Source organism: Podarcis erhardii (genome assembly GCF_964252035.2).
Source record: "Podarcis erhardii genome assembly, chromosome: 5".
In the NCBI taxonomy this organism is placed as follows: domain Eukaryota; kingdom Metazoa; phylum Chordata; class Lepidosauria; order Squamata; family Lacertidae; genus Podarcis; species Podarcis erhardii.
In genome coordinates this window covers 46,295,234-46,320,177 of record NC_138509.1, presented here as the reverse complement: position 1 = coordinate 46,320,177, position 24,944 = coordinate 46,295,234, and the positions used below count along the sequence as shown (strand labels likewise).

The 24,944-nt window shown below is 41.2% G+C and overlaps 1 protein-coding gene across 1 annotated transcript; it reads left to right on the top strand.

The window, feature by feature from the left end:
- Positions 1 to 400: 400 nt before the first annotated feature.
- On the top strand, positions 401 to 24,646 carry LOC309342738 (scavenger receptor cysteine-rich domain-containing protein DMBT1-like; the record flags this gene model as incomplete). Its single annotated transcript, XM_081863569.1, has 16 exons — positions 401 to 407; positions 1,453 to 1,603; positions 1,970 to 2,172; positions 3,092 to 3,403; positions 6,680 to 6,759; positions 8,220 to 8,416; positions 8,738 to 8,931; positions 10,338 to 10,646; positions 12,101 to 12,118; positions 14,035 to 14,067; positions 16,001 to 16,160; positions 17,105 to 17,325; positions 18,706 to 18,878; positions 19,800 to 20,188; positions 22,289 to 22,566; positions 23,720 to 24,646. 16 exons carry the CDS (start codon positions 401 to 403, stop codon positions 23,875 to 23,877), a joined length of 2,883 nt encoding a protein of 960 aa, XP_081719695.1. The 3' UTR covers positions 23,878 to 24,646.
- Positions 24,647 to 24,944: the final 298 nt, after the last annotated feature.

Sequence of the window (24,944 nt, the reverse complement as noted above, 5' to 3'; positions counted from 1 at the left end):
TGCTATTTTTTCTTAAAGCCGTTAATACCCGGGGAATCCGCGCTCCGCAAGACGAAAAAATCGCAAGACGAAGCAACTCGCGGAATGAATTAATTTTGTCTTGTGAGGCACCACTGTAGATATTTTATGTTCATCTCCTTGTCCAGTTCTAATAGTGATGAAATTAGTTGTGTCAGGTCTAGGCTTGTGTGAAGGCAGCCCCTGGCCTCTGAAATGAAAGAGGGGGCCTGAATTCCAATACATCCAAGACCACCTCCAGCCTACCTCTGTGCTACTGCAGCTGAAAGAACCACAGGTGGCATCTCTACCTGTTCCTTTGCTGGCAGAGTTCTTCTCAACTAATGGGAAGCATCTCCACCCCATCCTAACTCTCTCCAGTCAGTGGATCAGGGGGTTGGGAATGGCCTGTGAGTAGGTAAAACAAACAAACAAAGGTACTGTGGCATATTTGTATTTACCAGGCTGTGTACTGTTGTAGGTAGAATGGCAAAGGGGAGTTTTGCCATGTTGAGGGTAGGCAAAGGGACACGTCACATTCTACTTCCTCCTATGCTTGATTGGGTGGCAGTGGTGTTGCCCTGGAGGCTAGAGAAATGTATGTTGGTGTTATACTATATTAATTGTAGTAGTACCATTATTTTGGTTGGGTGGGTTGTAGAAATCTTTATTATGCTAACATTTTATTGATGTTAGTGGTTGCTGGCATTGGTGGTCCCACCAGATTGGTCTAGCAGTCCTCTCACTTTGAACAGATCTTCAGTAGGGCTTGTTGTGGCAATCCTCAAATCTATAACAGAGTTGACCCACTGGTGTGGGTTTCATGAGTAAGCTATCTGAAGGCTGGGAGTTCATTTATATCTTTTGAAATAAATGTGATAAAAAAGCAATATCTTAGTTGTTCTGGCTCAATTAGCTTATTTATTTGTAAGAGAACTTAGCTTCTGTTCCTTCAATGTGACTTTTAAAAGTCATTGAAATGTATCTAATAACTCATTCTGAGAGTAGACCCCAGTAGTTGTTGACGGGTTAGCCGTGTTCACTTGACCCCTTGTCACTATGGCTTACCAGGACTGGTGAGATGGCAGTGCGATAGATGTGGTGCAAGCACAGTGGCAGAGCTAATTCAGCACTACTGCCGTTGTGTTTGCTCTTCATCAACTTTGCCGTGGCCTCACTCCTTCCAGTAAACCACAGTGATGTGAATCAATGATTCCTGACAGGAAGTCAGGAAAGCCAGGCCACTCCACCCTGCTGACCACTATTGGTAGACCCACTGAAATCAATGGACTAAAGGTAGTTAAAACTAAATTCATTGATTTATGAGTATGACCCAGTTGTTCTGTTTTGAGTTCTATGTCTTAGTTGGACATAACCCAAACCCAGTGAGAAGCATCTGTAACTATATGGCAGTCTGTTCAGAAATATGATTTCACTTTTTTGTTGCACTCTTAGTGGCCTCTGTTTGTGGTGGTCATCTCTATGAGCCATCTGGGAAAATCACTAGTCCAAATTATCCTGTTGTATACCCAAATAATGCACACTGTGTTTGGGAAATCCATGCTGAAGGTTATTCCTACATAAATCTCATCTTTGAGTATCTTAAGTAAGTGGCAGTATTTTTAGGATTGTGTTGCCCTGTGTGATCTTTAAAAATGATTTTGTCTGCATGCCTGCCTTTCTGTTTGCTGTCAAATTGGCTTTGCATGTTAACAATAATCTATATGCTATTTCTGAGCTTGCCAAGTTGTGTGTGGACCCAATATTAAATCATTTACTGGTATTCTAAAGACTTGGCTCAGACCTTAAAAAAAGGCTCACTCCATAAGTGTGAATACATAACAAATAGTGTGCCAAAATTTGCTCACCCGCGTCTACAAGTCCCAATTTCGTGTGGATTTTAACTTTTTGTGTTTTATAGTTACAAGTGAAATATCACCCTACTCAGTGGTTTCTAACTTTATATCCACAGACTGGAGCCACGTAATCACTGCTCTTATGATTATGTTGAAATCTATGATGGGCCAGCGTATGTAGCTCCTTTGCTAGGAAGAATTTGCATTTGGGAGCACCAATCATATATTTCTAAGTCAAATACATTGTCTGTTGTGTTTTCAAGTGACACTAGTTCTCAAAGCACTGGATTTTTGGCTATTTATTTTTCTATTCCACAAGGTAAGATCTCACCAAAGAGAACATAATTCAGGACCATGCTGCTTTACTTTAGTGCAATTTTTCAAGTCCATACCTGCAATTGAATTAAATAGGCTATGCTTGCATTGTTGTATCCCAAATTGTAATTCAGGGCCATCCTAAAAAATATTGATGTGTGCATGGGAACTCCATTATTTAATTTTCTTTCTCCCATGGTTAAACAGGGAAGAAGCAATTTAAACTACTCAATGGTTTATCTATTTGGCAGTTGACTCTTCTGCAGAGAAAGGTAGAAACAAACTTGTGGCAAGATACACAGTTCTCTCTCATGTGTTCTGTGTATATAAATTACTTGAGTCTCAGTCCAGATTTTGTACAACATTTATTAGTGGCTGCTTCTGCTTTTGTTTGTTCATTTAAGTACTTTATCTGAAGAACTTTCAATTGCCAAAGAGCAATACATTGACCAAAAATTTAATTTACCCCCCCCCATTTTGAACTTAGCCACTAATTCTCATTTGCATATGCTGTCTTCTTCCAGAGTTACTAGAGATCAAGTTTGTTCCAAATGTTGTACAATATATATTGCAAATCTTGTTACTATGCTTTTTCTTGTATAGAAATAAACTGTTGTACACCCACATGTTATTGAATATATTATGTATAAAACTCTGGAAGAGACAAGTTCTCTCATGTGGCTACATATATTTATTTATAGGCACATGGTACATTAAAAGCACATGTTTTGCCCCAAAGAATCCTGGGAGCTCTGTAAGGAGTAAACTACATTCTCAGGATTCTCTGAGAGAAACCACATGCTTTAAATGTAAGGTATGAACACAGCCATAGAGAGGTATCTATAGGTATGTAAACTGGCTGCTGTTTAAGAAACAGGAAACAGGCTGCTCTTTACCAAGTTGTTTCCTGTTGTCTTTCGAAGACGTGTCCTTAAGACTGGTGAATGGATCATACAGCTGTGAGGGACGCGTTGAACTCTATTACAAAGGAGAATGGGGAACAGTTTGTGGTGATTACTGGGACATAGCCGATGCCCAGGTTGTGTGCTGGCAGCTTGGATGTGGAGAAGCCATTTCAGCCCCAAGAAAAGCCTATTTTGGCCAAGGCTCGGGACCTATTCTCCTTGATGATGTGAACTGTAGAGGAAATGAGTCTAATCTGTGGGACTGCCGTAGCCTAGGGTGGCATGTTCATAACTGTGGCCACAGTGAAGATGCAAGTGTCACCTGTGCAGGTATTTTCTGATCTTGTTTCTTGCATGTAGCACAAAAGCAGGATAATTGAATCATGCATGGCATGCCTCCTCTTCCCTCCTGAAATGCAACAAGCTTAAGTCCTATTTGAATCAATTGCCTATGTTGCTGAAGTGCAGAACTGCTTGCTTTGGAATTTATCCTGTTCATAATGCCGGTTCGAATTAATTGTACATAATTGTTCCAAATTTGGAATCCATCAGCGTGCCCCCAGCCTTTCTTTCAAGTCCATAATATCCAGCCACATAATCTTGCACTTAGAGAATATCATATGTTGCTAAAGCCCTGTACAACAGCACAGATATAGCACACATGAAATCCCAGATTCAAACAATGGATGTGGATCCCAGTAGATACAGGAGTCGCATCACATGGCCTCATATCACACAGCGCATTGGCCTAACCAATCAGAGGATGTGGAGCATGAACCTATAATTTCATTTAGGAAAGTGTTTGGCTCTCACATATGTCGAGATTCATGTAATTTTGCCCAATCCCTTCATCCCACCAAGGCTTGCTATATGTCAGGAAAATTCCTGACATATCCTGGTTTGGGGGTTTAAAAATGGCGTCTGGGGGGAATTTTGCCGAATTGGAAAAATGTTTCTGTTCCCAAAAGAAGCTCAATAATTTTGGTGGTTTCCTTAAAAAAAAAAAAAGTTCAACAATTTTAGGGTCTTCAACAACTTGGGGGGGGGAGCGTGTGTCAGGAATTTTACTTTTTGAAATATGGCAACCCTATCCCACATAACTTCTGGCTGCATGCTCATTTGTTTGTCGGCACGTTCTGGTTATTTCTGTATAAGGCATTCCACTGTTCATTCCTGCACTTCCAATGCTTGATTTATTATCATACTAGCAGTAATGAGGAGAAGTAGGACAGTTGTGAGCTGTTGAGGCCACCTTATTGTCCTCTCCAGTTCTCTGATGGCAAGGCTCAAGCCATGCGGGGTGGAAAATCCCAGCTTCTCTGCCAATGTGTATGACTCTTGAAGCAGCTGAGGTGAGTAACAGAGAGGTGAGGGTTTCTGCTAACTATCACAACTGGAGTAACAGCTTTGTGTATAGCCTCCAAAGTGGTGGGAATTCTGACAGCTTTATAAAGACAGGGGCTACCAAGCTTCCATCTTGTACAAGATCTCATAACAGACACAACTCTCCCTCTTGTTGCATCTGAAAGGTGAGCACTGTTGTAGTTCAGTCTGTCATGCCTTCTTGCAAGCTGCAGATGCATGGGGAAGGGAATTTTGGGCAACCCCACAGTGGAAGAGCTGGATTCTCACTGGCCACCACTGGTCTAGCAGCAAGTCTTACTTGTCATCCACCTTGCAATGGGAGTTGGCATATCTTAGCCTGTGCATTTGCTGGATTATTGCTTGGTTGTCTTTGAAGAGATAGAGGGGACAGTAATCCGTAATGGACACCCTCTGTGAAAGATCATTTCTGTGCCAAATGCTGAGTAGTTACAATTGAAAGCAAGAGACAGTTGCAAGCTTAATGCTCTTTGAATCATCGTGTCTGAAACGCCCCCCCCCAATTAATGGTTCCTCTAGTGTCTTTGTTGCAGTACTATAGATAATGTTGAGGATAGTTAATGCAATCAGGAAGACAATACTTACCAATATACACACCCCTAATAGAGCCATGACTAGGGGGGACTAGCCAGGTTTTTTGCCCTGGGTGAAGCCTCCGGAGGGCTGTCATTGAGGCTGTGTGTGTGCGCGCACGCATGTGTGTGTGTAAATGTGCATGGGGTGCGTGTGCCAAACTGGGTCTTTGATCTGGATGAAATAAAGCCTAGTTTCACTCCTGCTCCTTATGTGGAAAAGAACTGGAAACAGTTATTATATGACTTGTTTCTTGCCCAGACTGAGATATCATTACCGGGGGCGGGGGGGGGGGGAGACCTGAGTGTTTGGTGAGTGGGAATGGAGTATCTAGGGATTACCCTCTAAGCTGGGTATGTTTTCTATTGCCTTTGCATGGGTAGAGTGGTTAAGTCATGCTGGCCACATGACCCAGAAAGCTGTTTGAAAAGCGAGATGAGTGCCACAACTTCATAGTTGCCTTTGACTGGACATTACCGTCTAGGGGTCCTTTACATTTACCTTTTTTACTCAGGTGGTGCTGTAGTCTAAACCACTGAGCCTCTTGGGCTTGCGGATCAGAAGGTTGGTGGTTCGAATCCCCGCAATGAAGTGAGCTCCCGTTGCTCGGTCCCAGCTCCTCCCAACCTAGCAGTTCAAAAGCACACCAGTGCAAGTAGATAAATAGGTACTGCTGTGGCAGGAAGGTAAACAATGCGCTCTGGTTTCTGTCATGGTGTTCCGTTGTGCCAGAAGCGGCTTAGTCATGATGGCCACATGACCCAGAAAGCTGTCTGTGGACAAACACCGGCTCCCTCAGCCTGAAAGTGGAGATGAGCACCACTACCCCAAAGTCGCCTTTGACTGGACTTAACCGTCCAGGGTTCCTTTGCCTTTTACCTACCTTTTTTACTGTCTGCACAGTGTTCATTTTGGTGTGTCTTTGTGCAAAGTGCCCTTTCACCAGAGTGATCCAATCACCAAAATTCCCCCAGTGTGTTTTAAATTATCCAGGCAGGCAATGTAGTCCAAACACTGTTTTCAGTAATGGTAGGGAGGAGTGTGAAGCATTGCCATAGCCAGCAGCAGAAGTTATGCGACTGCAGAAGTCTGCAAAACACAACCCTTCTGATTGTTTTGCTATATTGTATATATCATTCTCCCGAACTCTATTCCCCCCCATCTGTTTTTCTCTGATATTTGCCTCCCCCGACCAGTTTCTCTGTTCTCAACAACTCCCTCCCTCTTTCTCTCTCTGCTGAATATTATTAAATGTACATATTAGTATTAGAAAAAGATATATTTAACTTATATGTTGTACTTGCAAATGGATAGCATAAACTTTATACTCCAGCAGAAGGTAATTTGCAGTAAGTGCAAATTATGATCTTTCTGTCTCTTTCTAAATGTTACCTCAGTAGTTCTCAAACTTTTTTCTCTACACCACAACTTTCAGAATAAAAATTTGCTCGGGCCACACCATTTTTTTTTATTAATAAGAAATACATTGGAAAACAAAAAGAAACAACTCCTAGCATTGCTAGGAGAACAAAGCAACTTTATAATATGATCTTCAGAAATCCAGAGAGTCTAGTCTCCTCACCAATACATAGAAACCTTTCTCTTTCCTGAGCTTTCATATTTGTTAGAGTTGAAAATCACTGTTTACAGCACTATGTCATGGAGAACTGTCAGTGCAGTTCTCCAGTATGCTGAATGGTGATCCTGGATCACAATTAGGATGGTTGTCCGTATCACTTGATGCTCTTGCTCTCATTTTGAAAAGATACTGTATTTTTCCGTGTATAAGGTACCCCCATGTATAAGGTTCCACAACAGAAAAAGTAATAGCCCGTAATTAATTTTTCATTTTCATTTAAAACATAAATAAATCTGCTACAATTCCAAATAAACCAGAGATTTATTCACCAGATCCATTTAAAAAAGCGGTCCATATTGTTGTTTCAGAGATTCAGATGTTGCATCTATCATTCAAACATATGCAACCATGAACTCTTAAATCCGAGATGGGGAACTTTTGATATTCCAGATGTTATTGGACTGTGACTCCCAACACTCCTGGCCATTTGCATGTTGGCTGGGGCTGATGGGACCTGTAGTGCAGCAACATCTGGAGCTCTGCATGCTCTGGCTTGGAGTGCCCTCTTGAGGTTGCTAAGTCAGTTTAGCAAAAAAATATGGAAAGGCATTATAGTGGTACCTCAGTTTAAGAACAGTCCAGTTTATGAACAATTCGGTTTACGAACTCCACAAAACCGAAAGTAGTGTCCCGGTTTGCGAACTTTACCAGAAGCCGAACAGTGGAAGGGCACCAGCGTTGGAAGGCCTTAATAGGGAAAGCGCTCCTTGGTTTAAGAACGGTTTCGGTTTAAGAACAGACTTCCAGAACAGATTAAGTTCGTAAACCTAGGTACCACTGTATTGGGCTCTGTCAATCAGTTATGTCTTTTCTCCTCAAGCCTTTCAAAAGCCCAAGTCTCAACACAATAATTCCCCCCGCCCCTAAATCTGTTGTTTTACACATCTGAGATGCATCGGGCTATGAGTTCAATTTTTTAAAAAAAAAAATAGGCTGATGGATGGACAAAGGTGATTTCTTAGAAATATGAACACCTTCTGATATCTCAGTCAGTTCTAATATTTTTCATGTGTGTGCGCGCACGTGCTCATATATGTCTCTGTGTGGTTCTTTTACCTTATTACAAAGTGGCTTTTAGCAGGAGGGAAGTCTTTCTGCTACTTAAAGTAGTGACTTGGGTTCTCTGAACATTCTGATTGCATTGCTTTGGACAGAACAGCATCATTCCTGGGAGAATTCTTGGGGGGAAAGATCACTGTTTCTATGGTCAGTCTGTGGAGACAGCAATCTTTTTGCCCAAATAATGTCCCTGAGAGTGCCACTACATTGTGACATCGTATCATTCTCAAGGGATGTTCTATCACAGAAAAGCCACATACAATCCCTTTAAATAATCCTGGGAACTGTAGTTTGTTAAGTTTGCTAGGAATTATAGTTCTGAGGGAGAGAAATGACAGTTCATATGATTCTTGGGGGATGCTTTAAATGTGCTTTAAAAGAGTGGTGTGTATACAGCTGCAGAGGTAACAAGGTTTCCATTCCTCTGTAAAAGAGAGAAACCGATATCATTTACAAATAGGTTCAGGGCAGGCAGGGGCAGTTTGTGTGTAGCATAGATACCTTCACACATTTGATTACATTGTTTTTTATTTCACAGGAAATTATAGTTGTGGTTCTTACCTTCCATATGGATCAGGATCATTCAGTAGTCCCTTTTATCCAGCACTTTATCCGAACAATGCAAACTGTATATGGACAATAAATACTTGGAATGGCTCACGTATAAACCTCAGAATTGCAAGTATTGAGTAAGTACGAGGAGAACTAAATAGTGCTATAAAACTGCAGCTCATTTAAATGTGGACTTTCCTGTGCTCACTTCATCATATATGTTTACTATTATAATTGGGAAGCATGACGATGAACATATCTGTTGAGTATTCATGTGCCCTACTTTACAGAGGTCAGCCCTGTATTCAAGGAGCTGTCAGAGGAGAGTCCTCAGTCTGAAGACACTGAATTAATCTTGTATGGTTTGGTGGCATACTGAATCTCTGCCATAGTTAATTGATATACTAAGTTTATATGTTGAGTTGTATGTTCATGCAGGTTTCTTGTTTTTATTCCAGGGCAGAATGCCCCTTTGATTATATTGAGATCTATGATGGATATATCTACTCACGTTCCCTAGGAAGATTTTGTAATGGTTCCCAACGAACATTTTTTTCTACATCAAATGTTCTCACAGTGGTGTTTCGCAGTGACAGTATGGTAACAAATCGTGGTTTTATTGCTAACTACTCTTCTGTTTATGCGGCATACGGTGAGTGGCTAAGTGTGTGTGTGTGTGTGTGTATTGAACTCAAGTTGAATGACTGAATGGAGTAATAGTTTGTCATTGTGTACATTCATCAGGCCCCATGCATAATGTACACAAAATCCTTCCAAGAAGAGGGGATTGTGCACATTTCCTGATCAATATACATAATCCCCAACAAGACTTTGAGAATGTGCAAATCTTGGCTAAATTTTGTACATTCTCTGGTCATCTACATATCTCAACGGTAGTTTGCACTTTATTTGAGCTACATGCACATTTTTCAGTCAGTATGCATTGTCCCATTTTCCCCCTCTGTCTCTTGTTCAGAAGCATGTGATCTGCTCTCTTTGGGCTGCTTCTGACCCACTACCTAATCTTCTATGCTCACAACATTACCCCCCCCCCCACTGCTCAGCTAAACACCCGGCTGAAGAGGGGGCTTCAGATAAAGATGATTTATTATTACTCTTTATTAAATATATATCCTACCCTTCTTCCAAAGGAGCTCTTTCCCCCCTGAAGTCCAGCCTCCTTTTAACCAGCTGATTAGCACATGGGAAAATGCATGTAGTGAAAAATTCTACATCTTTGCTCACCCCAGAGGCGTAGCAAGGGTTGCCATTGCCCTGGGCGAAGTTTTTCCCAGGGTGCATTTTGCTTCTCATACCACCCTGCCAGTCCCATGCTGCTTTGCCATTGTGGCAGGACATCAGGAGGATGCATCAGGCATGTGCCCTTCCAATCAGACCAATTAGGCTGATTGGAAGGGTGCATGCCTGCCCTGGCGTGTCCTCCTCACATCACCCTCCTTGCTCTGCTCCCTGTCAGTGCACCCAGATACTGCTGCCTCATCCTCCCACAATTCTGATGGAAATTCTCCCCCCTCTGGTCCCACTATTAAGCTGAAGAAAAGCCTTAGTAGCAGAACTTCTACCGTTATTTAAAACCGCTACTTTCCCTCTACCTCTCCGTGTGTGTCTCTTCTTGCTTCCATACCACACCCCTGCTGTTGTGCAACCCTTTGCTTTTGCTCCTCTATCCCATTCTGACATCGTGAAAACCCAGGATTGTGATACAATACTACAAATTCTCCAATGGGGGCTGAAAGGTGACGGTCTTACATTTTTGTCTACTATATATTTTGGAAAGTAGTTTGTCTGTCCATTTGTCTGTTTGTTCTCTATCTGTTGGGATGTCTCTTGATTTCCCCTCTGGGTTTTCAGCATTCGGGAGCCGAAACGTTCCAAAATGGAGCCACTTGTGAACTGAGGTTTGACTGTCTTAGGGAATTTTATAAATCTCAGACTTTAGCAGGCTCTTGCTGAGACTTGAATTCTGCACTATTTGTTACCAAAAATGACTGTGAATGCTCATGAATGATCCACATACTTTTGGTGTCCCCATCCCAGATCTCCGACTGGTGAATGGACGTCATGGCTGCGAGGGCCGTGTCGAAATTAGTTCTTACAATGGAACATGGGGAACTGTTTGCGATGATTCGTGGAACCTGGTGGACGCAGGTGTGGTGTGTAGACAACTTGGATGTGGACAGGCTGTGTCAGCCACAATAGCGGCATATTTCGGTCAAGGCTCTGGACCCATTCTTCTGGATGATGTTTATTGTAATGGAAATGAGCGCCACCTTTGGGAATGCTCTAACAGAGGCTGGGGGTCCCACAACTGTCGTCACAATGAGGATGCTGGTGTCATCTGTTCAGGTGACTTCTGATTTTGTCATACATATTGTTTTATATTAGCATGTTTTAATCAGTTTGAGCATCTAGATTAGGCAGTATATTCACTTTAAAAAATTTTTGGGATTCTCCAATAATTCAGTCCTCCCTAACTATAACTAATAGTAACATTGATTATTCAGGAGCAAACCAAACTGTTGATCTCCCAAGGTGGTATCAATAAAAACAATAAAGTATTGGGCTTCTACAGCAGGAAAAATAGCTACAAACTATAATCTGCAATCTCTAATGAAACACTATTCTGACTTTTGATGTAATTCTGTTCTACTATTTCCAATGAATTACTGAGTCTTTAAAAGAGAATATAACTCTCATTTACCACTTCCAAGGAACTGGAAGTATATGTCAGGAGCCCAGGGTGCTGTCTTGATAACACAGCATGCAAGTTGTACCGTATTTTTCGCCCCATAGGACACACCGGCCCATAGGACGCACCTAGTTTTTTTTGGGGGGGGGGGAAATCAAGGAAAAAAATTTTATTTTCCCCCCAGGTGTGCTGCGCTAAGCCCGAAGCTTGGGGCATGCTGAGCTCAGCGCGCCCCAAGCTTCTGGGTGCTGGCAAGGTCTCCGCTAGCCGTGGGAGAGCCGCGCGGCTCTCCCAAGGCTAGCGGAGCGCTGCGCTAATCCCGAAGCTTGGGGCGAGTGGAGCTCAGCACGCCCCAAGCTTCTGGGTGCCAGCAAGGTCTCCGCTAGCCTTGGGAGAGCTGGGTCTCCCATGGCTAGTGGATAGCTTCCTGAAGCCTGGAGAGCGAGAGGGGTCGGTGCGCACCGACCCCCCTCGCTCTCCAGGCTTCAGGGAAAGCCTGCATTCGCCCCATAGGACGCACACACATTTCCCCTTCATTTTTGGAGGGGGAAAAGTGCGTCTTATAGGGCGAAAAATACGGTAATTAGCTTGAAGATTTATTGCAACACAATTAGCTGAGCGTCCTAGTCTTACAATTCAATTGACTCTTCTGGGGAATGCTTCCGGCTTCTGCAGAATATCCTGAACCTATGACCCTTACGTTTCTGGTTTTGTTTTTTGTCTAATACCTTTCCCATTCGTTTATTCCTGGGGCTCATGGGGTTAACTGCCTCCTCTTCCAGTGAGGAAATGCTTCCTCTTCTGCCATTCCTAGCTGAACGGAGAATTTCATGCCACATCTCTTGCCTAATCCAAGAATTGTAGGCACGTAACTCGATTTTGTTTTTTGGGTTGCTTTTAAAAGGTGAATTCTTGTTGAGCTGTTGGCAGGCAAAGGAGAAGTGACTTGATTTAGCTCTCTTCTTTTCCTTTACCCAATGACCACTGATCAGAAAGATATTTAATTATACATTTGTTCCAATGAATACTGATATCGCAAATAATTATACTGATCAAATCATTAACACATTTGGGAAACATTCTAAGGTCTCTCTACCTTTTTATTTTTCAGGTGGTCACCTTACAACAGGTAAATGATTCATTTAATAAAAATTTCCTTGTAGTGAATAACTGCAGCAAAAATTTCCTAGTAGTGAATAACTGCAGCAATATTACAAGATTAAGGGAAAAGGTAGCAGTGTTGTTGTTTAGTCGTTTAGTTGTGTCCGACTCTTTGTGACCCCATGGACCAGAGCACACCAGGCACTCCTGTCTTCCACTGCCTCCCGCAGTTTGGTCAAACTCATGTTTGTAGCTTCGAGAACACCGTTCAACCATCTCGTCCTCTGTTGTCCCCTTCTCCTTGTGCCCTCCATCTTTCCCAACATCAGGGTCTTTTCCAGGGAGTCTTCTCTTCTCATGAGGTGGCCAAAGTATTGGAGCCTCAGCTTCAGGATCTGTCCTTCCAGTGAGCACTCAGGGCTGATTTCCTGTTAGTGTATTAAAATATTTAAAAATCTTTAGTTGACTGAAGAGGTGTCCTCAATTCACCTGGCAGAAAATCAAACAAGTACTTACAAAACTTTCAGAGGAGGGCATGGGCAGAGGGGAATTGCTCTCCTTAGCTTCTGTGTCTGACCACCATGGCTACTCCTTGATGGGAAGTGGGATTTGATGGTCAGGGGGTGGGGCTTGTCGATTTCAAAGGTGCCCCCTACCACCCCACCCTTATCCGAGCACTGAGATCCAGCATAGGAAAGGCATTTTCCTTTCTTTTAAAATAATAATTCTTGGGCAGAGTCTGTTGTGATGTGTAGCCATCATGTATTAAAAAAGCAGGTCGTCCCCCCCCCCGAAACTACTGTTTATTCATCATTTGAAATGTATGCTGATGGAATGATTGAATTCACAATGATTGAATTCACATATGTAGTATGATAGAATGAGATGATATATCGGAGGGGGAGGCAGCATAAAGCCTATATGCCATATCTAGACAGCCAAAGGGAAAAGCATTTTTCTTCTATAGGCAAAATACATCTACATCTGCTAAATTAGCAGGTGTGGAAAATGCTTCTGCCTTTTCTCACATGAGCTGCTAATAATAATTAATTTACAATCTCTCTTTTCACAGCACATAAAGATGCAGGTAGACACCAGAAAGTAGTTAGAACTGTTTGACAGTTTTGATGAATGGTGTCATGAAGTGTATCATTTATACAGTGTTATGAGCTGCTTGGTAATGTGAGGCGGGGAGATCCCTGTTCAAATTCTGCATTTCCTTTCCATTTTCTAAACAATTCATTCCATTGTCCAACCTTAGACCGAGCATTGTACTGATTTCCTTATACAGTAGCTAATTTATATTTGCCTTTCTGGAACTTAGACCCATCAGTCTCCACATTATTAATGGCATTGGCAGTGGGGGAGAAAATATTTAGACATTTCTTAATAGAACAGGTCTTTCAATGGCAATGGATTCTAATCCTTATGAATGAGGTACTTTAGGCAGATCCTGCCACTGCTTCCAATAATGGAAAGAATGACGTTGAAGGTAAACATTCTTCCTATTTGCAAAAGCTTGAAGAGGTTTATATCTGGTCACTTTAAACAAATACAGGAGATGGAGCAATAAATTCAGGCTTCTTCTTGTGTTTTGTAAGCTGCATTTCAAATTAATTTTTAAAGCTGCAAAATGTACCCACAAGATCAAGGAGTATTAACATGAGGAGCATAAATGTAACTCAGCCTTTGCTATTTTTCTGGGACTTACTTTATGTATTTATTTATAGTTATAAAAGTATTCCTTTACTACCATATCAAGGTGGTGTTCACTGTTAAAACGTATTTTTCAAAAAATACCAAAAATGCAAATAATCATTAAACTTACAGATCAATGTAAAACCAAAGGCCTGTTGGCACAAAACAAGAGATGCCTGAAAGTCAAAAGCTTGAGTCAATTGTTTAAATTGTTCTCTCTCTCTCCTCTTCCCTCTTGATCTTCAGAGAGACCAACTCCTCCATGGTGGCCAAGGACAAGTAAGCTCTAGATTTCTTTACTTCATTTTTTTTTTTACATTGCCTTTTTATGATCACTTTTACTTCAGCTTCATTAGCGGTATCTGCATTATCACATGGTCTAACACAGGCATAGGCAAACTCGGCCCTCCAGATGTTTTGGGACTACAACACCCATGATTCCTAGCTAACAGGACCAGTGGTCAGGGATGATGGGAGTTGTAGTCCCAAAACACCTGGAGGGCCAAGTTTGCCTGTGCCTGATCTAACAAAACAGGACTTGCAGAATACTCTCATGCTGTTCACTTTCAAAACAGATATATAAGGTCATGTGGTATGGTGGCTGTTGTTTATTGCTTTGAGGAGGAGTAAAAATGAGTTAACTCAGCCTCTCTTTCAGGGCTTCTTAGCTACAAGGCTAACATAATAGTGAACTTGAAACATAAAATGAAACATATATAGGGAGAGAATAAAACCTAGTAGCCACAAATTTTAACACCTGATACAAGGTCATGTACAAAAGATCTCCCCATTTCCTTTGCACAGAGGCGGACATTTCTGCAATAATATTCCTTTGTGCATGTGGATGTCACCAGCAACAGACAGTGGGGTGGACAAGTACTGCTCAACTTACCACCTGCTGGTTGTGTTGGTGCTACTTAATGTCAGGAGCTCATCCTACACTTGAGTAGGACCCTGGTAGAGACACATGCCTGACTGGCATGTTCCCTCCCTCCTGGTCGATCGTTCAGGAGCTTCAAAAGCTTTCTTCTGCCCAAACATCACAGCAACCGATGCCAACAGACACTGGCACACTTAGGGATCTGCAGAGTCTTTGCAGCTTGCGTGACAGACCTCAGCAACTCAGCATTTTGGCTAATCTACTTTATTTACATATAAACACACATAGAGCACTGCAACATGTCTCCCTCTCTCTCTACCATCAGCCAGCAAAGAGAAAAATAACAAAGGGCAATAGTCCCACTTCACAGAACACAGTAACACAAACATCCTGTCTCCGTCACTTCCCACTCTGTGGAGTCAAAACATACACCGTCATGTGATAGACAAAAATCCCATGACTGCAATCATGGAGCAGGAATGCTAACACTTACTGGGATGTTAGAGGAGAAGGAATGAGGTAGTGGCAAGGTTGATGCAAATCCAATACAGTTTTAGTGCCAGTGAGTTTGCAGTGTGCGGACCTTGCCTGTCCCCTTCCACCTTCTAGTAAGCAGTAGTGATACAAACAACTGGAGGTCAAGTGAGTGGCACTAAGCCATCCTGCTGTCCATTACTGGGTGTATCCCTTTCACTGGATTGAGCATCCTACTGGCCATGTGGCCATTCAGAGAGTCCGCCCTTCTCTCTTTAAGATGGCACTGCTAGATAAGTCAAAGTATAGGGTGTCTAAGTCTTCATCTTTAACACTAGGACTGAATCCACAATAAAATGCTCTACTGAACCTAAACTCAGGTTTGTGCTTTGTTTCTCTCCAAACAAACCATGAGCAGCAATTAAGTTTTGCTCCTGGCTTACTACTCAAGGTTTTGAAGGAGGTGGTGGGTGGGAAACCATGAATCCAGGTCTGAACGCAATACTAAGGTAGATCACGGCTTAGCTCCTACCAGTGCAGTTGCATCAGAAACAGGGGAGGAGTGAAGTGGCCATGATTTTAGGAGTGTGCACAAGTGACTGCACATTCACTAATAAACCATAGCTAAGCTTAACTATGGGTTAAAGTGATGCAGTAACCAAGCAACTACTTCAGAATATTAAGCAGGGTTGAAATAAAAGTCAACTCTGATTGCAACATGTGGCTTTCTCAGTAAGGAACATTGGGTTCTGGGTATAACAAGCAATTGATCATAGCAAGTTTATAATATTTTCTAGAATTTAACTACTTATATCCCATATGTCTGTAACAAAATGTGTTCTGTGTTTTATTTCTTAGCTCCCTCAACAGATTATTCTTGCGGTGGTTTCCTCACACATTCATCTGGGTCATTTCAAAGTCCGTTTTTTCCATCCAACTACCCAAACAATGCCGACTGTGTATGGGAAATCCAAGTAGGAAGCAATTCTCGTGTATCACTTACTTTCCAAACACTTCAGTAAGTAAAGCTCTAACATTGCCCATAAGTCAAGGTCTCAAAATGAAACTTATTATTATTAATAATAGCAGCTTTACTAGATAAAACATTACATATAAATTCAAAAAGAGGGTGAGATTATAGCTGGGAGGCAAACAGTAGATGTCGTTAGGACTATCCAGTGAGTCCATGACTGAACACCAAACCTTAGATTTTAGGCAAAAGAGCCCACAATGCATTTGCCATTTAAAACACATGGCTTCATCCAAAGAATTCAAGAAACTGTAGTTTACCCCACACAAAGCTACAGTTTCCAGTACCCTTAACAAACTACAGTTCCCATGATCCTTTGGGGGAAGCCATGTGCCTTATATGTGTCATTTAAATGTATATTGTGAATGTGATTGCTAGCATTTCTAGATCCTTCTATAGTCTAGAATCTATTATCACCCAAAACTGGCTGTCAGTTTCTTTGGTTCCCTATAAGAGTACTATAAGAGCTTTTATACCACGACTGCAGCATATCGTATTTTAGAAAACTGAGGACAAGCTTATTTGATGAAAAAGAAAGGGGGGCAAAGATGTAAGGGTTGAACCCTGCTTGTGATGTAGCATGCTTACAGCCCTACCTTGTAAATCCAGGTGTGTTGTAGGAAAGCTCTTGTTACTTAGTGGTAACATAATAGCACCCAAATGTACTCAGATGCACTCTTTTCTTCCTACTTAACATATTCAAGGGCGTTGTGTTCCACATCTGAACTGTGATGTGCCATGGCTTAACAAATAAAATCCTGTTTGGTTTTCTATTTCTTTTGTCTGATATCGTTTGTCTAGTATCTGAGCAACTTAACACACCAAAATAAACTCTTATGTAATAGTAGCTTAAAGGAATTGCAAGTGTAGAGACTAATTCATCATGATCAGTGAACATTGCTGTAAAAATCACATTCTTGTTTGCTTTCTAGACTAGAATCATGTAATACACAGAGCTGCCCCTGTGATTATATCGAAATCTATGATGGAACGCTCCATAACTCTCCTTTGCTTGGGAAGATTTGCTCTGGCTATTACCAAACCTTTACATCAACCTTCAACATGTTGACGGTTAGATTTCATAGTGATCATAGTATCACAAACAGAGGGTTTTTTGCAAACTATTACACCATCCCAGCAAATCATAATACAAGTAAGTGCAATTTTGCAATACATTTTTCTTTTACCAGATTGTTGTCATTCAATTTAGTTAAAAAATCACAAATTTTCTTGGTATTGTATTGGTTTTTTCTGTTGTCAGTAAAAAAACAACTCCATCTTTTTATGTTTGGAATCCATAACTTGCATTTGGCTTACATGTGTACCTAGGTACTGCTTAAGTCAGACTCTTCTTAGCTTCAAGAGCAGCAGAGGCAGATTTAGGGGAGCATGACCAGCTCACCTGCATAGGGCACCAACTTGAGAGGTTGCCACAGGAGGTGGCATAACCATGACTTAGAATGGAAGGCAAGAAGCAGTGGGGGGGGGCACCACCAGAGTCCACCACTGGAAAAACTCTTCAGGCCATTGTTATATAGCTTACAATGAACAACCACACACCAAATACTTCAACCCCCAGGCTACTTTGCTTACTTAAAAAGAAAATGTATTGATTGCATTGGGAATTAGTTCAAAGTAAATATGTTTAGGGTACAGAGTGAGAGGGGGTGAGGTTGGCACAGTGCAAATGCACTGGCAGAGCCATTCCAGTGCTCCTGGAAGTTTAGGGAAGCTCTTAATGTTTAACAGACTATTGTATTTCAATATTTTGTTGGAAGCTGCCCAGAGTGGCTGGGGAAACCCAGCCAGATGGGCGGGGTATAAATAATAAATTATTCTTATTCTTATTCCTCCTATTGGTGTATTTGCATCGTGCTGACCTCGCTGCCACTTCAAAACCTCTCTAACTCCCAATAGGCAGCAGTGATGAGATGACTGGAGGTCCGGTGATCAGCAGAGCCCTATCGTGCTATCTGCTACTGCTGAGCAATACATGGGTAGCTTTTTGGATGAGAAAAGGGAGATCATGCTCATTTGCCAAGGAAGCCTAGGCTTCTCTCACAGCCCACAGAAGCCCAAGTACACAAAAACATTTATGGCGGTGTGTGTGTGTGTGTGTGTGTGTGTGTGTGTGTGTGTGTGACAATATTGATATTCTGACATCACTGTGACTCCCCTCAGGATCCTCCCCCCCCATGACATTACAGTCTGCATACACTTACTCACATTCTAAAAATTTTAGTTTTAACTGTTTTAACTGTTTTGTTACAGTCATAAGAATAAAGTGGGCACTAAAATATATATCTCTCAGATGCCAAAGGCCATGGAAAAGAGGTGTGTCTTCAGCATATGATAGAAACTACATAATAAAAGTGGCAAATAGGAAAAATGTAAGGACGTATAGGTCAGGGAACTTTGTGTTACTCTGTACAGTGCAATAAAGATGGATGGCATTGCCTTCATAAAAGGGTAATAATGTATTGTCTTGTTTTATTATAGTGCACTAATACCACATCCTTTCTCTCCTTGCTAGCTCTTCTTTGTGGACCAGAATATATGCAAGCTATAATAAGTAGAAGTTTCCTGACCTCTGCAGGCTATTCTCCATTTGATGTCCGCTTGATTGACCCATCCTGCCCACCTATTATCACACCGTATTATGTTATTTTCAACATACGGTACAATGGCTGTCAGACCAGAAGAGACGTATGGAGATTTATATTTGATTTCTATATGCATGCCTTCCTTCTTTTCTTTTCTTTTCTTTTCTTTTCTTTTCTTTTCTTTTCTTTTCTTTTCTTTTCTTTTCTTTTCTTTTTCTTGTTTAGAAAAAGCAGGGCTTCAGGAGTTCAACTGGGGCAATGCTAACAAACTGAAACATGTAGCCCAATTCATGAGTATACACAGAAATGGATTTAGGGGAGCATAACAGGTTTATTTGCACTGGGCTCCAAGCCAAGAAGGCTGTGCAGAGGGTTGCAACAATAATTTAGAACGGAAGGAGAGAGGTGTGGGGAGCACTGACTTTTGTCTGCTGAAATTTGAAAGCCCAGAGTCCATCACTTAGATCTTTGTACAACAAATAGTCACATAAGAAAATATTTTTAGTTTGATTTTTAGCATCTGAATAGCCTGGGCTATTCATGTTACATTGGCAGCATGGAAAGGATCCAGATCACAAGATCCCTTGCTGCAAATGTAATATGAGTATGGGATGTTCAGGCACCATCAGAAACCCCAATTTGTTCTGTGTTGGGGGTTGCATGGGTCAAGGTAAAAACAGCAATATGGCATATGAGTTAGCTGTGTGTTCAGAGCAGTAAGACTTAGCAGACACACTTCAAGCTCTCACTGTGGGATAACTAAGTTGGCATTTTGAAACAACTTAATTCTGAACAACAGTTGATACAAATAATATTTGTATAGAGAATTCAGTAGCATCCCCAGTGATACCATTGGCTTAGACAAGTATTCCTACATCTTGAACAGGCAACTTGGTGGTGGGGCTGCTTTGCGCAAAGGTAGCATTAAGACTGGCTGCAGCAAATTCTACAGTGCTATGGCAACATCCTTATCTCAGAAATGTATGTTAACCGCTGTCCCCCCCCCCCCGGATGTTTCAAACAGGCAGATGTTGATACTATTATTTATTCAAACCTGATCACGGCAGCTGCTTCAGGATACATAATTAAAAGGAACAAGGATCTTCACTTCCATGTCAGCTGTAAGATGCTGAAAAACTCTTGGATAGAAACAATGTATGTCGCTGATGGTGTAGAAGAGATCAATGAAACTCGGTATGGACAATACGAAGTCAACATCACATTTTATACCTCCGACTCCTTCTTATATCCAGTCTATGACTCACCTTATGAAGTTGAGCTGAATCAGGAATTATATCTGCAAGTTACTCTTCATAACTCTGACCCAAATCTGGTGCTGTTTCTGGATACATGTAAAGCATCACCCAACTTCAATGATTTTACAACTTTGACTTATGATATCATCAAGAATGGGTAAGGATTTTTACCTTATATATTGTCTGTCTGATTAACTGTGTTAATCTTTATTGCTTTTCATTCCTAAACATATATGTGGTATAAATATTAGATCTCATTAGGCATGCCATTTTAACCATGTTGTCACTCCAGCCAGAGGCTGCAAAGTAGTAAAACAGTCAAATCATCATTGGGACCATTCTAAAGTTGATATGCATCCTAATTCATGATCCATTCTGCTGGGAAGGATGGAGCAGTTAGGAGGCAGCAGAGGCATTCCTCTATGTCAGGCACCCCCCAAACTTGGCCCTCCAGATGTTTTCGGACTACAATTCCCATCATCCCTGGCCACTGGTCCTGTTAGCTAGGAATGATGGGAGTTGTAGTCCCAAAACATCTGGAGGGACGAGTTTGGGGATGCCTGCTCTATGCAGAACTGCTGAGATCCACAGGCAGGGGAGCTATCCTAATGTGCTCCCCAGTGGCACATGGTATTGACAGCCTATTGCTGGTGTTGTTCCTGCCTGTGGTAGCAATGTAAGTCCTCAAAACTGATCTGGGTCTGATCTGGGCCTCTCTGCTACACCAGTCTGCAGCTGGCACAGCAAAATAAAGAACAATATCGCACCTCCCACTATCTTCCACTCTGCCCAGCTTGAATGACGGGTCTTCCAATGGCTCCACATTTAATGCACTGCAGTAATCCAACCTAGAGGTTGCCAGAACAGAGAAAACAGTAGTTAGGCTGTCCCTGTCCAGATAGGAGTGCAGCTGAGGCCACCTGAGCCTCAAGCAACAGCAAAGGATCCAGGAGTACCCCCAAGTTGTGTACCCATTTCTTCTGAGGGAGTGTAATACTATGAAGAACAGGCAACATCTCATCCACCTAGTCTAGTGAACTGACCATGAACAGCACCTCCGTCTTATCTGTATTGAGCTTCAGTTTGTTGGTTCACATACAGTCCATTACCAGGGCAAGACCAGCACATCCACTGTCTCACCTGCAGATGTAAAGGAGAAGAAGAGATGTGTGTCATCAGCACATTGCTAACAACCTACTCCAAACCCACTCAGCAGTTTCATGTAGATGTTAAACAGCATAGGGGATAAAATTGAACTCTGAGGAACCCTGCTCCAGAGTGCTGAAGATCACTCCCCAAGCATCACCCTCTGGAAACATCCATTCAAGTAGGACTGGAACCACAGCAAACCAGTGCCATTGACAGCTGCTCCAAAAGGATACTAAACTAGTATACTGATACAGTTTTATAGCAAATTATTGACTAACTGAAGCTTGCATTCTTCACAAAGCCTCACTCAGGTTTGATTTGACACCTTCAAGCTTCTAAAACAACTACATTTAAATTATATTACTATAATAATTTCCTCGAGATTAAAATGAGAAGCTCAGAATACTCTAATGCATGTGACATTTTGTGCATTAGTTCAAAATAGTACCTCTGCATGAACCAAGATGTTCCTTGTTCCTTTTAGTATCTTTTGACTCAATATATATTCAGATAATTTGGCACGTGCTGCGTATGGTTACTTTCAGGAAAGTGAAACTTAGAGCTGGTCACCTGTTTTGAAGAGCTGTTATGCAACTGACATAATAAAGGTTACAATTACAGAAGTTTTTGCTTTCCTTGGGAAAGCAAAGACTTGCAGATTAAAAGGATGGTAAAGAACAGAAAAGTGAGTTCACCATATATATTCAATACCACCTCAACAGATCATTAACTTACGTATTTTCATAGGGTTGCCATATTTCACATTTTAAATATTTGAGCTTCTTCTCTGCTTAGCGTACTAATGAAGAACAAGTGGGGGGAAAGTTACCAGTTATGGTGAATGTTTCTGTCAATATGCTTTGTGCAGTTTCAATTCAGAGTGAGAAATCAGTGACACCTACTTCAGTCTAAGCATGGCAGTCATGCCCTTGAAATCAAGCTTACTGTATTGATATTATTGATATTATGTTCAAGTGACACTTGTATGCTTTATTTTAGAACTGTTCAAAGTGCTACTTTTATTTCTTCATTCTTCCACATTAACTATATGATGCAAACTGAATACTAATTAGTGTAAACTAATTTTATTCTTTTTCTATTTGTGCAGGTGTGTTAATGATCCTACATATCAGACCTATTATTCCCCAAACAATTATGTTGTTCGGTTTTCCTTCAAAGCCTTTAGCTTCATGTATAAATATCCATCGGTTTACCTGCAGTGCAAACTGGTGGTTTGCAGAGCCTATGACTATTCTTCCCGATGTTCTCAGGGTTGTCTGAATCCGCTTAGATCTAAGAGAGATACAAGCTCCTACGAGGAAAAAATGGATGTTATCATTGGGCCAATTGAACTACAGAAGAATGGCATTAAGAATAGAAATTCTGGTAATTTTGCTTCTCATAGAGTTCTTTAATCTGTTTTAAATACAAATCAATGCCATCCTAGAGTAGAGGAATGTATTTTAAATGGCTTTATGCACAGAATTTGGCAGTTCCAACCTGATTTGAACACTGCATTAAGCACCCACTTATATCTGAATCACTTGTTGCTGTTTTTTAAAAGCCCAATTTATATGCATAATTATATTGAAAACTCATATATATGAATTAATATATAGTATAATGCATTCAAAAGTATCAAGTTTTATGTTGTATTATATTTCTGCAGTATCAATTCATATTAGTACATACCTATTTTATGCAGTTGTACACATAGTTGTGTGCATCTCTTAATGCGCTAGATACCTTAGGAGACGTCCTAGAGTGCATATGCATATAACAATGCACATCATATTGTGCATTATGCTGCTTATTGAGATTAAGGAGTGAGATGGGAATTAGAAAATTATATATGGATAAGCATGTCATTGAGATTTTCAGAAAATCCCATTCCTCTTTTAGATCTGTTTCAGGTTGTTGAGGTTAAGGCAGAGCAATTAGTGTACCCTGTGGCTTTGAGAAAGGCAGAGCTATAGGGGTGCAGGGTATAAGCTGAAATCATCATTATTACCATTATCCTGGCTAGCACTGTATCAAAGCCCTAAAAAATGCTTATAATGCATTTTAGCACTCTCCTCATCTAATAGTACTTCCTCACCTAACCTTGTTACATTACATGCCTTCTTAATGTGGCCTCGTCCATCAGATGCAGCATTATCATAGCTGTGCCAGATGTACCCTGTGCCCTCCAGCGTATGATCTACCCTCCACAGTGGACTCACAGGGTTCAGCTCCCAACAGTCATCCATGTTTCTTCTTTGGCAATCACTCAAAGCCGAGTAAGATTGTCTTCCATGAACACAGTTTTAACACTGAGTCCATAAGTGGCTGTGGAGGCCAATTCAGGATCCACACGTCCTTCCACAGTGGAGGAGAACAATAGTGTGGTCAGGAAAGTTACTGTGCAATTTTTTATTTTTTATTAAAAAATAGTGCTATGGAAGTCAATGGTCCATTGTCTTCTAGGAAACTAGAATGATGCAATTCCATGACAGTTCAAGCAGATAATGCATCACATCTTTTCTTTTTAATTTTGCAGAGGCAAAACAAGAGCTGCAAGGAAATGCGGACCCTCATCATGATTCGCATGCACCATACATTGTTGCCGCAGTCGTCTTGGCAGTCGTTGTCATGACCGTCGCAGGATTCATTTTGAAAAATAAATTGAGAAGACCAATTCCATATGAGATAATGTGAGCGCTTAAAACCTTGGGACTCAATCCAACACCAAGTCAAGCAAGCTTAAACTCATTCATTTCCATGAGTTTAGGTGCAGCTATTTGTTGGTGGGATTGTGGCCTTGATGGTTGGAAAGAAGAATCTGTATTGAATGTGCATCATTTGAAAGATGCATCCTTATGAAGGGGGTCTCAATAGTCTTGTGATTTTATCTTGATTTTTGCTTTTACAGGAAAATACAGAAGCAGGAAAATGTATTGGACACAATCCAGCCATATTAAACTATTGAAAGACCCACTGGTTGCACAGGAGGGGGCTTAAAAATTATGCTTAATTCTTCCATTGGTCTTTTTACTTTTTTACTAGATTTTACACATTGTTATGAATGTATGTAGATGGATGGATTCAGGTTAGACGAGGACCTGAACTGCAACACAAAGTACAAATAAAAATTAATCCCACCAAGAGTCTCATATTCAGAACTCAAGCTATTTTTTATGAAATTTCTGCCAAGTTCCTTGAAGCAATATCCAATATTAGTAGTTCAGTGCTGCATATAGTTAAGAATAACTTTTGTAAATGACATACCACATAAAGTTTTCATTCTGTCAATTTGTATAACTATCTAAAATGACAATATTTGTTGGTAAACAAGGGCATCTCAACAGTTTCTGGTAAAGTGGATAAACCTTCTTAGGATCGTATTCAATTGTGCCCCTCCACTCCTTGAGGGCTCTTCCATCCAGCTGAGGATTCCATGAATAGAACGGCGGATGGCAATTTTCTAACACACACACTTTCTCATCCTGCCTGGACCACCTCTCATCCTGATCTCCTGATCGTCTGGAGTTTTGTAATATTTGAGTTTATTTACAAATGTGCAGGTTAATCATAGATGGAAGCGAAGGGAAAACACCCCAACAGATAGACAAAGTCCACTGCCTCACACCAGGACTCTAAGAGAGAGAAACCGATATCCCAGAATGTTGCTAGATTACAGGGGTCAAACACAGCTCTCTGTTTCTGTACCTTCTTTGTATGTTTCAAAGCTGCAGTTGATTGTACTTTCCACACACAGGCACCTA